Source organism: Pholis gunnellus, assembly GCF_910591455.1.
Source record: "Pholis gunnellus genome assembly, chromosome: 8".
In the NCBI taxonomy this organism is placed as follows: Eukaryota; Metazoa; Chordata; class Actinopteri; order Perciformes; family Pholidae; genus Pholis; species Pholis gunnellus.
This window is the reverse complement of record NC_136534.1, coordinates 10,378,850-10,395,000: the sequence shown is the minus strand read 5'-3', so window position 1 is coordinate 10,395,000 and position 16,151 is coordinate 10,378,850. Positions and strand designations below refer to the sequence as shown.

At 38.1% G+C, this 16,151-nt stretch overlaps 2 protein-coding genes across 2 annotated transcripts; both read right to left on the bottom strand.

Moving 5' to 3' along the window:
* Window positions 1–4,911: 4,911 nt before the first annotated feature.
* LOC306699708 (zymogen granule membrane protein 16-like) lies at window positions 4,912–6,733 on the bottom strand. Its single transcript, XM_079164429.1, has 5 exons — window positions 6,653–6,733; window positions 6,353–6,482; window positions 5,843–5,942; window positions 5,421–5,510; window positions 4,912–5,327 (listed from the first exon to the last, which is right to left on the bottom strand). The coding sequence occupies exons 1-5, from the start codon at window positions 6,699–6,701 to the stop codon at window positions 5,193–5,195; spliced, it is 504 nt and encodes a 167-aa protein (XP_079020555.1). The 5' UTR covers window positions 6,702–6,733; the 3' UTR covers window positions 4,912–5,192.
* Window positions 6,734–10,195: 3,462 nt separating this feature from the next.
* LOC306699569 (zymogen granule membrane protein 16-like) lies at window positions 10,196–13,750 on the bottom strand. The gene is made up of 6 exons (XM_079164209.1): window positions 13,618–13,750; window positions 13,370–13,448; window positions 13,070–13,199; window positions 11,631–11,730; window positions 11,280–11,369; window positions 10,196–11,186 (listed from the first exon to the last, which is right to left on the bottom strand). The coding sequence occupies exons 2-6, from the start codon at window positions 13,416–13,418 to the stop codon at window positions 11,067–11,069; spliced, it is 489 nt and encodes a 162-aa protein (XP_079020335.1). The 5' UTR covers window positions 13,419–13,448; window positions 13,618–13,750; the 3' UTR covers window positions 10,196–11,066.
* Between the last annotated feature and the right edge of the window lie 2,401 nt (window positions 13,751–16,151).

Sequence of the window (16,151 nt, the reverse complement as noted above, 5' to 3'; positions counted from 1 at the left end):
TTCAGGTAAACCTGCGTGATTTCATTGGATTTTGCGAGAATTCTCGCTGATGGTCTTGTTTACTTTTGAAGGTCATATAGAAGCATCTGTATCAAATTAAATTAAATTCATTTGTTTAAAGTCAAAAGTTCCTGACAGTAACTTTAAAGTTGTTAAAAAAACAAAAAACGGAGATCATGTGATATGATTGAAATCCCAGGAACAGCTACTAAAAGGGACCTTGAGGTGTTTGGTCAACATAATATTATTGTTTGTCAAACCAGGAAGTCTTCTCTTGTTAAAAGAGGAAACCACCCCTTCATTAAATAGAGCATGCCCTAAACACCTGGCATCCATCCGTGTAACTTAATACCAGGAAATGACACGTAAGGAAAGTACATCATTTAACTAGTTCTACTGGAACAAACATTCTTTTAGGACACTTATCGCAACCCTCCCTCTTTGTGTTTGTACATGAAGCCGACACCTTTCTGATCAGTATACACTTGCTTAGTTTTGTCACTATGCGTATTCAATTTGTATAACTTGAAAACGACGGAAATACATTTGAACAAAAAAGAGACGCATATAATACTACTAATATTGAAAAAACTAATTCATAAGTATTCAGATCAACACACACATCACCATTCACAGTAGTTTTTCAACTTTATTCATCCAGAAGGACATTTATTTGCCTAAGATGCTTGATATGTTTAGATAAAAATGTATAAATATACAAGTTATATATTCATATTAAAACAATTATACATACTAATTAATACATATATTAATAAGCACAAATGACAGTGCGGTGCATTAATGAAAGTCCAAGGGATCAATGTTCCATATTAAACACAATGAACATGTCTGAACAGAAGCATCAATGTTAATGTATTACTATGATGAACAACAAAGACTGGCCAGATTATAATGGTGTTTGACTGGCTGCCATGCAGAGGCAGAGAAGACCACAGTTGGAGTAATCTGATTGCAAAGTGTTGGGACTTCACCATGTGGTTGGAACACAGAGAGCTGAGAGTTGGGCTTGCATGGGCCTACGGGTTATCCAACAGCCTGATTTGAGCTAGAATCACACGCCAAATACGTTAAATCTCACCTGGGTGTGATTTTCTTTGTCGCAATTCAAGACTGAGGTCTCATTGGACGAGGGCCATGGGCACCACAGGGATTCCCTGTGCTACGGCCTGACATCACTGAATCTATAAAAATCAACGTCACCTCCAGCTCAGTCCCGTCTGACTCGAGTTAGTGAAAGGAGGTACAGAAACAACGTTGATTTTGAGGAAAACCGTAGGTCATAGTCTTAACTTCGCTGGATGAACAATAGACTGTCTGTTTATCGTCTGTTTTTTTGGGATCCTGAGGTAGAGAGCGGATAACTTCTATGTGCCCCCTTCTCTCCCCGTTAACGTCAACATTTTGCCGGTCGTAAGGACGAGAATTCCCTTAACTTCCGAGGACCCCGAGTTTACTCGAAGAACCACATCGACTCCTACGACGTCATCTCAGAGTAAGAGGCTTGTGTCTCGGCAGAGAGAGTTAGGTCAAAATGTGTTTATTACCTTGCTTTGTTTTAAGTCTACTGTGCCGTTATAACGTGTTATTGCGTATGCTCACAGACCGCCAAGTTCCGTTATGTGGTATGTTAGATCAGTCACGTGAGTGAGGTTGGTAATGTGACTTTATCAGTTAAAAGACCAGAATCTGGTCCAGCTGGCCGAATCTAAGTTCGGCAGTCGGGTGTCTGTGTGATAAAGTAACAGATTCCATATCTTACTGCGGCGGTGAGGATCTGCCTTAATTTGAGTGTTTCCTTTTTTTTCATCTTCTTTTACTAACTCCCCCCAACCCATACACACACACACACACACCACAGATTGTTTGTTGATTTTAGATAGTAGGATCCTAATTGTTTAGTAGTTGTTAGTTTTAGATATTACTTGATTTTGATCAATGTTATTGGAATTGAATAAACTCTGTTATACTTTAAAGAGCAGCTTTCTGTAATTACTTTGTGCATGTGATAATAGCTGGATATGTGGCCTGTGCTCGAATTCAAACCTTCACTGTTCACTCTGAATGTGGAATAGTACTTTGACTATTGTAAGGATTACAGGTACGGGAACCCAAGAGCACGACTCAGAGACAGAATACAGGTATAGATTTCTTTACTAGGTAAAGGCAGGGTCTGAACAGGCAGATCAGAACAATACGATATATATAACGCTGGAGAGCTTGGCTGAGACACACAAGACAATCTGGCAGGGAACAAGTGCAAGTGAGTGGACCCTACATAGTGAGTGACTAATGAGGGAATGGGCTGCAGTTGAGATGGGCGTGGAAGACCAGGTGTGGGAAATAAGTGATGATAGGGTGTGAATGGCAGGACCTGAAATGACAGGAGAGTTAATTAAATAGGCAGGCAGGATGAAAACAAACTAATATGAAGGGGAATTCGTGACAACTATTGACATTGTGAGTGAACACTAATTATGAGACTTCATTTCTAGTTTGGTTATTGGTCCCTGATCTCAGGGTGGTGTCCCGTTATTTTTAATAATTGTTAATAATCTTATTGACATTAATAATTCTATTGATGTCAATACATTTTTTTCATATTTGCTGATAACCAAACACATTCTGCCAGATTCAAACAACAGGACTGCAACAAGTTAAGAAACTGTTAATCTATTTGCAGACACACTTATACACAATTATATAACAGACTGTCACAGTTCAGCTCCACTCCCTCCTCATCAGTCTAAACTCCCTTCACCTGTTCACTCACCTGCCTCTGATCATTAATCGCCACTATTTAGACTCCTGCCTCCCAGACACACACAGACAGATTGTTCTTCGGTTTTCCATGACAGACGCTGCTGTTACCGATCTCCTGTTACCGACCCTTTCGGTCCCTGTTCTACCCGCCTTGCCTGACTCCCAGTAAACCCACCAGCCTTCTGATCCTGTCTGTTTGATTCTGCCTGCTATTTCTGGAAATTTGAAATAAAAGCCAAAGTTCCCTGGAGTCTTGTGTGTTGCATTTGGGTCCATATACAACCGGTTACACAGACTGAGGGGATCATACTTTATATGAGCAGAACTTGAAATCACAGATTCATTAGATGCAGATCTAAGTGTGACAGGTGCGCTGATGTTAAATTGATATCCTTAGATTTTATTTGAAAAGAAACCAACCCTGCTTAAAGTCATGTTTCACACCAGAAAATGTTTTCCTTCAGTGATAGTGAAACATCCAGCAAGTCTCTGGGTTTAAAAATGTGTTGAGGAGCGAGAGGAAGGTGCCACCAGGGGGCGACACAACTACAACTGCTGGCCAGCATCTGCAGTAAGAGCAGGCCTGACAATATGATCTGTTGAGAGAAGTTTAAGGAACAGAACTGTACAGTAAATGAAAAAAAACATCAGTTTGTATATCCAAAGTACACACAACAAGACAAGAGCAGTGCCACAAAGTCTGAGACTGAGTTTTCAAAGAAAAACGGAGGAATATATAACAACCACATGTGCAGTGTTATCCAGTGTTATCCATCTTCAATCTGGACACCGAGTTTATGTCCTCTGTATTGTTTTTGGGGAGTGATGATCTTGGGACAGTCAGTGGAATCAATGTCAGTTGTTTTCTTGGGGAAAAAGTACTTTAATCATCAGTCTCTCGACAAGAACTAAATTGCTGGCAGCATGGAGTGTTTTTTGAAGGAGCCTTTATACAATCACTCACTCTAACTATAAAAGGAATCTCTGTCTTTCACACGTCTTGAGAAGCGCTGATCTGACCTACTTCATACTTAGGAGCATCTTGGCTGTTAGAACCCAGAAAAGTACTCAAAAAAAGTATTATTAATAAAACTGAATACCACGCAGTAAAATCCTGTGTTCAAACTTTTATTTCAAGTGAAAAGTGAAAGAGAGGCATTATGAGCACAATATCATTGAGTACATTTGATTAAAACATGTTATTAATTTTATTTCTATTCAAGATGGAGCTTTCAATTTTAATATAATGCTGGATAGTTCAATGATGAATAATGAACATATTTTAATTGTCATATTTTGTGAGTCAAATCTGAATCAGCAACGTGATCAGTAACATTTCTCTGTCAGGTAAATAGTACTACAATGTAATTCTGAAGTAGAAGCACACAGTACATATTAGGCTATACAGATGAGTTGCTTATTTTTTAAGTCCTTTAGGGGCCTTTTGTAAGCTTTTGTGGACTATGTAACGAAACAGTAGTGAAGTTTAGCTCATTGAGGACATAGGGTAGTCAAAATAACAGTGGACTCTGAGCTAAATAGCACAATGACAATGAATATTTTCAGCATGTTTGCTGTTGTATGCTTGAGGTTGCATGTACTGTAGTGTCACACACATGAATGAGCAGTCAGCTGTCTACAATGATGCTACCAGTGACTTTTTATTTCATTTAAATCTAAGTGAATTTTGTTCCGAGTGTGAGAAAAAAACAAGTAACCGGACACACAAATAAGAAGGAGACATTGAGTATATACTTTGTGTTACAGACGACCAGATTCGGCCTTTTCTAAATTACTTTCCTAAAATATTTTTCTTCAATTTTTACTTCATCATTTCGTGCAACCAAACAACACATTTTTCTTCATCTTGTTTTTCTATTTATTTTTGGATGATAGCACTTAGGACACAATAGCATAAAAGTGTCATACATAAAATACAAGAGTATGTTGCTACATCATTTAATATAGCTTGGACAAAACATTTCTCTCACCACTAAAAACCCACAGAAATAATAATCACAGTCATTTGTATAATATCTTGTACAGTTAGCATTTCTCAACATACATTTGGTATTCAGTACATCTGCTTTGTTTCCTTCAATGCTGCAGATGTGCAAAATGCTGTAAGTTAAAGCTCCTTCCTCTGATGTATAAAAGTATCCTCTATAACGTACACGTTGAGTAAATCATGTGTGTTTAACTGAATCACACAGAGTCACAAACTGAGTTGATCTTTAACAATCACCAGTTATTCTGTTGTTTTTGTTTAGTTAATAAACCATTCTGGTATAATATTACCTTTATATGTTAATACATGTAGCACGATAGACTAAATCATTTCTTCATATAAATATTGGTTGACTTCTCCCATAATGAATATTAATCAGTGTTGGATTATTAATTGCTGTTCATCAGGAGTAGGTGGTTTGGTTTTGATCCATGACGTCCCAGTGAGCACCCAATGAAGTAATTCCTGCATGAGTGAAGCGGCCACTGAGCAGTTTGAGCTCTGCTTTTGGGTTTGCTGGGTAGAAGTTAAAGGAGTTCTGTAACAAAGCATCAAAAGTTAAAAGTTAACACATGACCATGAGTATTAGTATTGATAATTGGAACAAACATAAAGGATAGAAGATAATTACAGTTGTTGGCTGGCCGGCGACCAGAGAACGCCCTCTGGAGGTCACAAAATATATCTGATAGATGTAGTTGCTTTGGTATTTTCCAGAGACCTGAAACATGACAGTGAGATCTCATTAACACAGTTGGTACATGTGGTTAGACCTCGATGAGTATACACAATATATAATTAGAGTACAATATATTCAATATGTAATAAATGCTACTCCTAGTAATACTCCTTGGACCAGTATCATGAAAAAATGTGTATGATAATAAAGACATTAAAATATCTCTAAATATCAATGAATATTGCATTACATTGCCTCAACAAAATAATTTAACTACACAGAAAAATATATATATATTTTTAAAGTTTCTTTACCGAGGTTGTCTTATCTCTGTTCAGACTAAACTAATATTTTAGTATCTTTGACTCTCTGACCTGAACAATGGTCTCTCCATCAAAGAGGATCAGCTCTTGTGCAGAGCCTACTACGCGACCAACTCTTTTACCCCAAATGGCACCGTTGCGCACCTGGATACTGCAAGGTCAGACACAAGAGAGAGGGAACACACTGATTATATACAGAAGAGGACATGATCAGGTAGAACAAAATGTAGCTGGATATTTGTGCAAGAACGAGTAGACAATAGAACAAATGTATAAAGAGCAGGTTATTAAGAGGAGGCTGAACCATATGGTTCACTTTATAAAAGAGCAAGATCCTCTCCAGCATTTAAAAACATGTTCAATAGACCCTCCCTTTGACTAAGAAGAGGAAACGGCAACATCCTTCCAACAAACAATAATAATACAACAGCATTCAATTAGTACAACTTATTTAATCAGAGAAATGTAGGATGCATAAAAGATTTAAAATGGTGTAATACCCCACATTGCACAGTAGATAATGTAGGGAACACATCTGGACAAGAGGGAGGACAGACTGACCCAGTGATGTAAGCGCCACTAATCTCCCAGACTCTGATCGCTTGGATCTTTCCGTTTCCTCCTTCTGTGGAGAAAGAAGTGCCAGAACCTCCTCCGACAGAAGGAGAGTAGGAGTAGGAACTCATGGGAGCTGGAGAATTAAAACAAAGATATTAAGTGATGGACAAGAGGAAGCTACTGCTCTTTGACTCAACTTGACTTAACTGTTAATATACAAAGATCTTATTAGAAGCTACAGAGATGTTTGTGTAAAAAGTATGAAATTGGCATAAAAAGACTGAAGATGGGTTGAAACCTTACCAGCCAGGCAGCTGGCGAAGAGCACAGTGACGATCAGGAAGGAAAACATTCTGGTGTGTGAAGACGTCCAGAGAAAACACTGGAATCAGAAACCAATTCATCATCATCATTATCATCCTATAATTTCAATAATTCTTTCGACATGAAAATGCTAATAAAGGTCACAGTTAGAACGTGCAGATACAGATGTTGAAACTCACCTGCAGTCTAGATCTCCTGAAAGCAGCTTGAGTCCTGAGCAGAGGATGAGATGACACTGAGAAACTGGCACTCACTTATATATATGTGTCCGTCCCTCACAACGCACGCACATACATCCCCTAACATTACTACTAAGCAGCATCTGACAGCTGAACTATAGCAGACATATTTTGAACCAGGAAGAGAACATTATCTTTACGTTACAGTTCAGGAATTTAGATTGCACCGCACTTACGGGAAAGGCATTCACTGTGATTTACCGACCTAAACCAGTTGGTAAATCTCTCTTTAATCTGTATCTCATACATTACTACTTTATTAAATTGAAATGAGTAGAGCTGTGACATTCTTTATACATTTGCTCCTAAAACCTGTGTAACATTATTTTGATTCATTTTGGGTCACTAAAATGGATTTCAAAGTTAATTCTTGAGCGTTTGAAAAGTTGGTAAAGCAATCTCACCTCAAGGTCCATTTAGTAGCAGCTGTTCTGGAGCTTTCATTATTTTCACATCATCTGTATTTGCAGAAAGAGTTGGCCAAGTTCTCTCATGCCTCCCTTTCCTCCAGCGGGCCCAGCAAGGTCGAAAGGCTGCAGCAGATCTGAGTCTCTCCATTGTGGGCCGGCTGCTGACGGAGGGCCCGCTGGAGTCTGAACTGAAGGAGTTTCAGGTGAACCTGCGTGATTTCATTGGATTTTGCCAGAATCAGACTTGGTGACACTGACGACGAGCATTAATAAAAACTATATAGAAATAGCCGTATTCTCGCTGATGGTCTTGTTTACTTTTGAAGGTCATATAGAAGCATCAGTATTAAATTGAGACAGTTTCGTTAACAGTCAAAATTTCCTCACAGTAACTTTAAAGTGGGGAAAAACACAACAACAAAGATCATGTGATATGATTGAAATCCCAGGAACAGCTACTAAAAAGGACGTTGAGGTGTTTTGTTCACATAATATTATTGTTTGTCAAACCAGGAATTAATTAGCAACTGATAGACTTCACTCAGTTTGACAACCTTCTCTTGTTGAAAGAGGAAACCACCCCTTAAATAAAGTCTGCCCTGAACACCTGGAATCCATCCGTGTAACTTAATTCCAGAACATAACACGTGAGGAAAGTACAACATCATTTAAAACTGGTTCTACTGGAACAAACATTCTTTTAGGACACATATCGCAACCCTCCCTGTTTGTGTATGTACATGAAGCCTACAGCTTTCTGATCAGTATAAACTTGCTTAGTTTTGTCACTATGCGTATTTAATTTGTATAACTTGAAAACGACATAAATACATTTCAACAAAAAAGAGATACTGATAATACTAATAATAATAATAATAATACTAATCAAAAAACTCATTCACAAATATTCAGATCAACACACACATCAAAATTTACAGTAGTTTTTCGACTTTATTCTTCCTGATGGACATTTATTTGCCTAAGATGCTTGATATGTTTAGATAAAAATGTATAAATATACAAGTTATATATTCATATTTAAAAAAAATACATATAATAATAAGCACAAATGGCAGTGCGGTGCATTCATGAAAGTCTAAGGGATCAATGTTACACATTACACACAATGAACATGTCTGAACAGACGCTTCAATGTTTTTGTATTACTATGATGAACAACAAAGACTGGCCGGGTTATAATGGTGTTTGACTGGCTGCCATGCAGAGGCAGAGAAGACCACAGTTGGAGTAATCTGATTGCAACAAGTTAAGAAACGGTATAATCTAATTGCAGACCCACGCATACACAATTATATAACAGACTGTGGGATCATACTTTATATTAGCAGAACTTGAAATCACAGATACATTAGATGCTGATCTAAGTGTATCAGGTGTGCTGAAACATGTCAGTAATTCGGCAGATTGTGATGTTAAACTGATATCCTTCGATTTTATTTGAAAAGAAACCAACCCTGCTTAAAGTCATGTTTCACACCAGGAAATGTTTTCCTTCAGTGAGAGTGAAACATCCAGCAAGAGTCTTTTGTTGTGAAACAGGAATGATGGGTTTAAAAAAGTGTTGAGGAGCGAGAGGAATGAGATTCTGTTACAACAACACTTTGATTAAGTTGAGGTGGTACATGAAGAGTGTTTGGAAGTTGGAAATGACTCATGGAAACACAAATAAATGGTTCGATAGGCCTTATAAGCAAAAGTGTCATGAAACACTTCTTATTGTTTTGTTTTTTAGTTTGATTTATTTCAATATTCTATCTGCAAAGTTGCACATCAACAGCCTCTAAATGCTAGATATAATGTCCCATATCTATCTCCTTTTCATGATTTCAAATATGTATCCGCTGTAATAAATGAAGGTTTGAAGCATTAACCTTAAAGTACTTTGTCGGTATTTCAGAGAGAGAACCAATGTGGCAACTATTCTGTTCAATCTGTGTTGATAGACAGCTGTAGTGGTGGCGCCACCAGGGGGCGACACAACTACAACTGCTGGACAGCATCTGCAGTAAGAGCATACCTGACAATATGATCTGTTGAGAGAGGAGTTTAAGGAACAAAACTATGCAGTATGTGAAAAAACATCACTAAAGTTTGTATGTCCAAAGTACACACAACAAGACAAGAGCAGTGCCACAAAGGCTGAGACTGAGTTTTCAAAGAAAAGCTGAGGAATATATAACCACATGTGCAGTGTTATCCAGGATTTCTGCATAAAAGTGATTGCACTGTGCACAAGCAGATGCTGTCTTCAATCTGGACACCGAGTTTATGTCCTCGGTATTGTTTTTGGAGAATGATGATCTCAGGAGTTCATATGAACAAATACACATGGGACAGTCAGTGGAATCAATTTCAGTTGTTTTCTTGGGGGAAAAGTACTTTAATCATCAGTTTCTCCTCAAGAACTAAATTGCTGGCAGTGTGGAGTGTTTTTTGAAGACGCCTTCATACAATCACTCACTCTAACTATAAAACAAGGAATCTCTGACCTACTTCATACTTAGCAGCATCTTGGGTGTGTTTTTACCTCGTGACTAATGACTCAATACTTTTATGACACTAATAGAATTACCGCCAGCAAAATTCCTCCGCTAATTACTGTTAATCATGCTGGGGTTATATGTCAGAATAAACAACTAACAGCCTACACCTACCTCCATTAAGTTTCTGGCCGTGAGTAACCGTGACTCGGGCGTGGAGGGCCCCAGACTAATTTACTTTCCACTCGTTCTCTGACTGGGATTGTTGGTATTGGCAAGTATTAATACTAAAACTGTGAATACCACGCAGTAAGATCCTGCGTTCAAACTTTTTCTTCAAGTGAAGAGTGAAAGAGATATTATGAGCCCAACATCATTGAATCAATTTAATACAAAAATTACATTTATTTATTTTCTATTCAAGATGGAGCTTTCAATTTTAAAATGCTGGATAGTTCAATGAAGAATAATGAATATATTTTAATTGTCATACTTTGTGAGTCAAATCAGAATCAGCAACGTGATCAGTAACATTTCTCTGTCAGGTAAATAGTACTACAACGTCATTCTGAAGTAGATGGACACAGTACATATTAGTATATTTCTAAATTACTTTCCTAAAATATTTTTCTTAAAATTTTACTTCATCATTTCGTGCAACCAAACAACAAGTTTTCTTCATCTTGTTTTTCTATTTATTTTTGGATGATAGCACTTAGGTCACAATAGCATAAAAGTGTCTTACATAAAATACAAGAGTATGTTGCCACATCATTTAATATAGTTTGGACAAACATTTCTCTCACCACTAAAATCCCACAGAAATAATAATCACAGTCATTTGTACAATATCTTGTACTGTTAGCATTTCTCAACATACATTTGGTATTCAGTACATCTCTGCTTTGTTTCCTTCAATGCTGCAGATGTGCAAAATGCTGTAAGTTAAAGCTCCTTCCTCTGATGTATAAAAGTATCCTCTATAACGTACACGTTGAGTAGATCATGTGTGTTTAACTGAATCACACAGAGTCACAAACTGAGTTGATCTTTAACAATCACCAGTTATTCTGTTGTTTTTGTTTAGTTAATAAACCATTCTGGTATAATATTACCTTTATATGTTAATACATGTAGCACGATAGACTAAATCATTTCTTCATAAAAATATAGGTTGATTTCTCCCATAATGATTATTAATCAGTGTTGGATTATTAATTGCTGTTCATCAGGCGTAGGTGGTTTAGTTTTGATCCATGACATCCCAGTGAGCACCCAATGAAGTAATTCCTGCATGAGTGAAGCGGCCACTGAGCAGTTTGAGCTCTGCTTTCGGGTTTGCTGGGTAGAAGTTAAAGGAGTTCTGTAACAAAGCATCAAAAGTTAAAAATTAACACATGACCATGAGTATTAGTATTGATAATTGAAACAAACATAAAGGATAGAAGGTAATTACAAATGATGGCTGGCCGGCGACCAGAGTGCGCCCTCTGGAGGTCACGAAATATAACTGATAGATGTAGTAGCTTTGGTATTTTCCAGAGACCTGAAACATGACAGTGAGATTCGATTAACACAGTTGGTACGTGTGGTTAGACCTCGATGAGTAAAAAAACGATATATATTACATAATCATGAAAATATTTAATAAATTCTACTCCTAGTAATATTCCTTGGACCAGTATAATGAAAACATGTGTATGATAATAAAGACATTAAAATAGCTATGAATATAAAGTTTCTTTACCGAGGTTGTCTTATCCCTGTTCAGACTAAACTAATATTTTTGTATCGGTGACTCTCTGACCTGAACAATGGTCTCTCCATCAAAGAGGATCAGCTCTTGTGCAGAGCCTGATACGCGACCAACTCTTTTACCCCAAATGGCACCGTTGCGCACCTGGATACTGCAAGGTCAGACACAAGAGAGAGGGAACACACTGATTATATACAGAAGAGGACATGATCAGGTAGAAACAAATTATGCACAGTCATAATGTAGCTGGATCTTCGTACAACGAGTTGACAAATAGAGCAAATGTTTAAAGAGCAGGTTATTGGGTAAAAAGAGGCTGAAACATATGATTCCCTTTTCAAAAGAGCAAGACCGTCTCCAGCATTTGAAAAAAATAATTTCAATAGACCCTCCCTTTGACTAAGAAGAGAAAGCTGCATCACCCTTCCAACTAACAATAATAATACAGCAATATTAAAGCTGCAAGCAGCGATGTACGGGCCCTCGCACCTTCACGGGCGGGAATGTCTTTGACCATCGGACAACGTGTCCAACGTGTTCAACGTATTTTTCCAGTGTGGACTGTGTGATACTGGAAATGATTTAGTGCAAATATTACACCACTTACTCTATCCACTATGTGGTGCTAGAAAACACGTACAAACATACATAATGTTGCTCTACATCAAGTGCAGACCACATCATGTAAATGTCAAATTTTGGTAGTCGGAGCTTAGGGTCCCAAGAGGATTTTTTGTAGAACTCATTCAGTTGCTCATGTCCGTAACATTTGAAGTCATTTGGACACATAGGGGGCTTGCCTTTCCAACTTCTAGGGGGCGCTAGCGAGCAATTTTGTCATGCTCGAGCATGGGACCCATAAAATATCAAATTTTCCTGCAGTCCTGATATGCTTGCCAAATAAGTGGAGGTTGGGGACATGATAAAGCCTCCTAAAACGCGTTTCATTCAAGAGAAAAAGAATAATAATAATAATAATAATAATAATAATAATAATAATAATACAGTTTCAACAGGGACCTCGTGGCCCGACGTTGTCGGTGCTCAGGCCCTAATAAGATTAAATTAGTACAACTTATTTAATCATAGAAATGTAGGGTGAATAAATTATTCAAAATAGTGTTTCATTAACTTGTTATTAATTCATTTTCACAATATAACCCCAAATTAATTAAACACAGATAATATAAGGAACATAGAATAGTTTGTTAACCAAATGCTACAGCTACTGTGCTTTTGATCGAGAGCTATAACTGAGCAGTTCTTACCACTGTCAGTTACAGGCTCTGGTCTAGCTGAAATAAGATATAAATCTAATGCAGAACAATTAATAAATGACACATGCCTGCTCTGAGAAAAAAAATTCAGACCACCCTCCCTTCAGCTCAAACAGAAAATACATAACACTCCCTCTTTTTTGACCCCTTCACCCCCTTAATCATTTATTTACAGTCCTTAACACATCTGGACAAGAGGGAAGACAGACTGACCCAGTGATGTAAGCGCTACTAGTCTCCCAGACTCTGATCCCTGTGATCTTTCCGTTTCCATCTTCTGTGGAGAAAGAAGTTCCAGAACCTCCTCCAACAGAAGGAGAGTAGGAGTAGGAACTCATGGGAGCTGGAGAATTAAAACAAAGATATTAAGTGATGGACAAGAGGAAGCTACTGCTCTTTGACTCAACTTGACTGAACTGTTAATATACAAAGATCTTATTAGAAGCTACAGAGATGTTTGTGTAAAAAGTATGAAATTGGCATAAAAAGACTGAAGATGGGTTGAAACCTTACCAGCCAGGCAGCTGGCGAAGAGCACAGTGACGATCAGGAAGGAAAACATTCTGGTGTGTGAAGACGTCCGGAGACAACACTGGAATCAGAAACCAATTTATCATCATCATTATCATCCTATAATATCAATAATTCTTTAGACATGAAAAGTTAATAAGATCATTAGAATTTAAATGATCAGGGCCAGTAGCCACAGTAACATGCTAATAAATGTCACAGTTAGAACGTGCAGATACGTTGAAACTCACCTGCAGTCTAGATCTCCTGAAAGCAGCTTGAGTCCTGAGCAGAGGATGAGATGACACTGAGAAACTGGCACTCACTTATATATATGTGTCCGTCCCTCACAATGCACGCACCTATGCTAAACATCATCTGACAGCCGAACAATAGCAGGCGCACAATTTCATTTTGAACCAGGAAGAGAACATCACCTTGAATTTTCAGGTCAGGAATTTAGTTTGCATCGCACTTACGGGAAAGGCATTCATTGTGATTCACCGACCTAAACCAGTTGGTTAATCTTTCTGTAATCTGTGTCGCATAAATTACCTTATTAAATTCAAATTAGTAGAGCTGTAACATTCTTGATACATTTGCTGCTAAAACCTGTGTAACATCATTTTAAATTATTTTGGGTCACTAAGGATTTCAAAGTTAATTCTTGAGCGTTTGAAAAGTAGTTGTTAAAGCAATCTCACCTCAAGGTCCATTTAGTAGCAGCTGTTCTGGAGCTTTTATTATTTTAACAACATCTGTATTTGCAGAAAGAGTTTGCCCAGTTGTCATGTAAATGTAAATGTTCAAATTTTGATAATTTCTAAACACTTCAAGCACATCTCACCCATGTTGGGTAAAAGAGGGTTACAAAAACAACGTCTCAAAGCAAATCCCTTGTTGGAAACATCATGGACCAAAAGTCCTTGAAGCTGCTGTGATGAACTTTAATTTTGTGTTGAACTTGACGTCCCTGCAGACAAAGCAGCAGTGTTTTCAAGCACCAGATGCACTTTAGAAAAGCTCTCATTTAACTGGAGCAGGGTCTGACAGTGTGCCATTGCACTGTGTTTAATGTTTATTGTTGTGCACCATTCAACTGGTCAGATTCCTTGTGTGTGTAATTTACTAGGCAATAAACATGTAATGTATTGACGTCTGTGTGTCCATTCGCTTGACTGAGATGTTGTCTAATTGCACATGTACCATGACATTTGTGTAGAACTTTGGCTTGGCTACATCTCAAATATCTTAAAACCTGTTGTAGGAGCAAGGAATTTGGCCGTCTCTTCGTCACTGACGGTAATCGTGTTATTGTGTGTTGGTGTGTGGGTGTGTCACCAGGCATTCTTAGCGAGTTATTATTATAGCCTGCAAAAGAAACACAAGAACAAAGCCTTACTGACGATACGGGCAACGCTGTTTAGTATTCATCAACACTTTCCGCACATATTGTTCTGTGCAACTTCTCGTACAAACTACGGCAGACATTTAATATTGTCATACAGACGTTAACAACTCGAAGGTTACATTGTATTTAGAATCAAACATATCCTTCTCTCGTCTAGAAAACAGTAAATATGTTTATTTGATTGTAAAGTGTTGTATGAGCCTCCACAGTTGTATTTCGCCGGTCGCCATCGGTCTTCCGCCGCCGGTCGGTTGTCCGTCTTCCTCCGCAGTTCGGTCGTCGTCTTCGACCGCAGTTCTGTTGTCTTCTGCTGCCGGTCGGTTGTCCGTCCATGAATCCCAAACTAAAGATCTGATTGGTTGAAGAATATGTCAATCACCAATATCGTCCCCATTCAACTTAATCTGCACATGCCAGCACTGGGTGAGTCTGCAGGCTGGGGCCTCTCTTCTTACTAGAGACACAGAGGTGAAATCTGATTGGATAAAAGCTCTACTTAAAACAAGCTGCACTGGAAGCAGAGCAACTGAGGACACAGTAGCTGTGCAATGAGAAAATAAGATAATGGGAAAAATATTTTTATAAATTATAATACAAAAAAATTAAATGTATTTAAGAAAAAATATTAAATTATAAAATAGCTATAACTTTGTGATTCTGTTTAGGCCAGCAGAGAAGGCTTTGCAGGCCCTGGCGGCCCGCCACTGGTGAGCTGTTTCTGTTGTAAAATAAATTATTAAATAAATTAAATAATATTTAACCCGGTTGAACCGGCCTGACTGATCCTACTGTCCTCCCTGATGGTGCCCTGTGGTTTGCTGCCAGTGGACGGGGCGATTTTTATTTTTACGGATGTTATTATTTTGTAATTTATGTAATTTGCCCTTTAATTTATTTACGGTTCATTAAAGGCTCAGGCACGCACGCACACACACACACACACACACACACACACACACACACACACACAAACACACACACACAAACACACTCTGAAATCACACCGTTCTCCCATACCCTGACTATATGATGTTAGCTGGCTTGTGTCTCACTGGTCTTGTCGTCCTCTTGTTGTTATGTTTATGTATTGTCTCTTGTGCAATACAAATGAAAAAAATAAAGAAAATGAGCAAGACAACATGTGAGAATGTTGGAAGTCTTGTGGTTTGTGTTGCCAGAGACAACCACACCCAGGGGATCTCCAAATAAAATGAGATCACTGCTGTCTACCAGTCGGTTCAAAAATAGCAGCTAGACGTTGTCAGGTGTTGCAAAGTCGACCTACAGAAGTGGCTGGCATCATCATGAAACCATGAAATGCCCTCTGTTGGTCTCAAAGTACACACGCAGGAAAGATGGGAAGGAAAAGTTCAA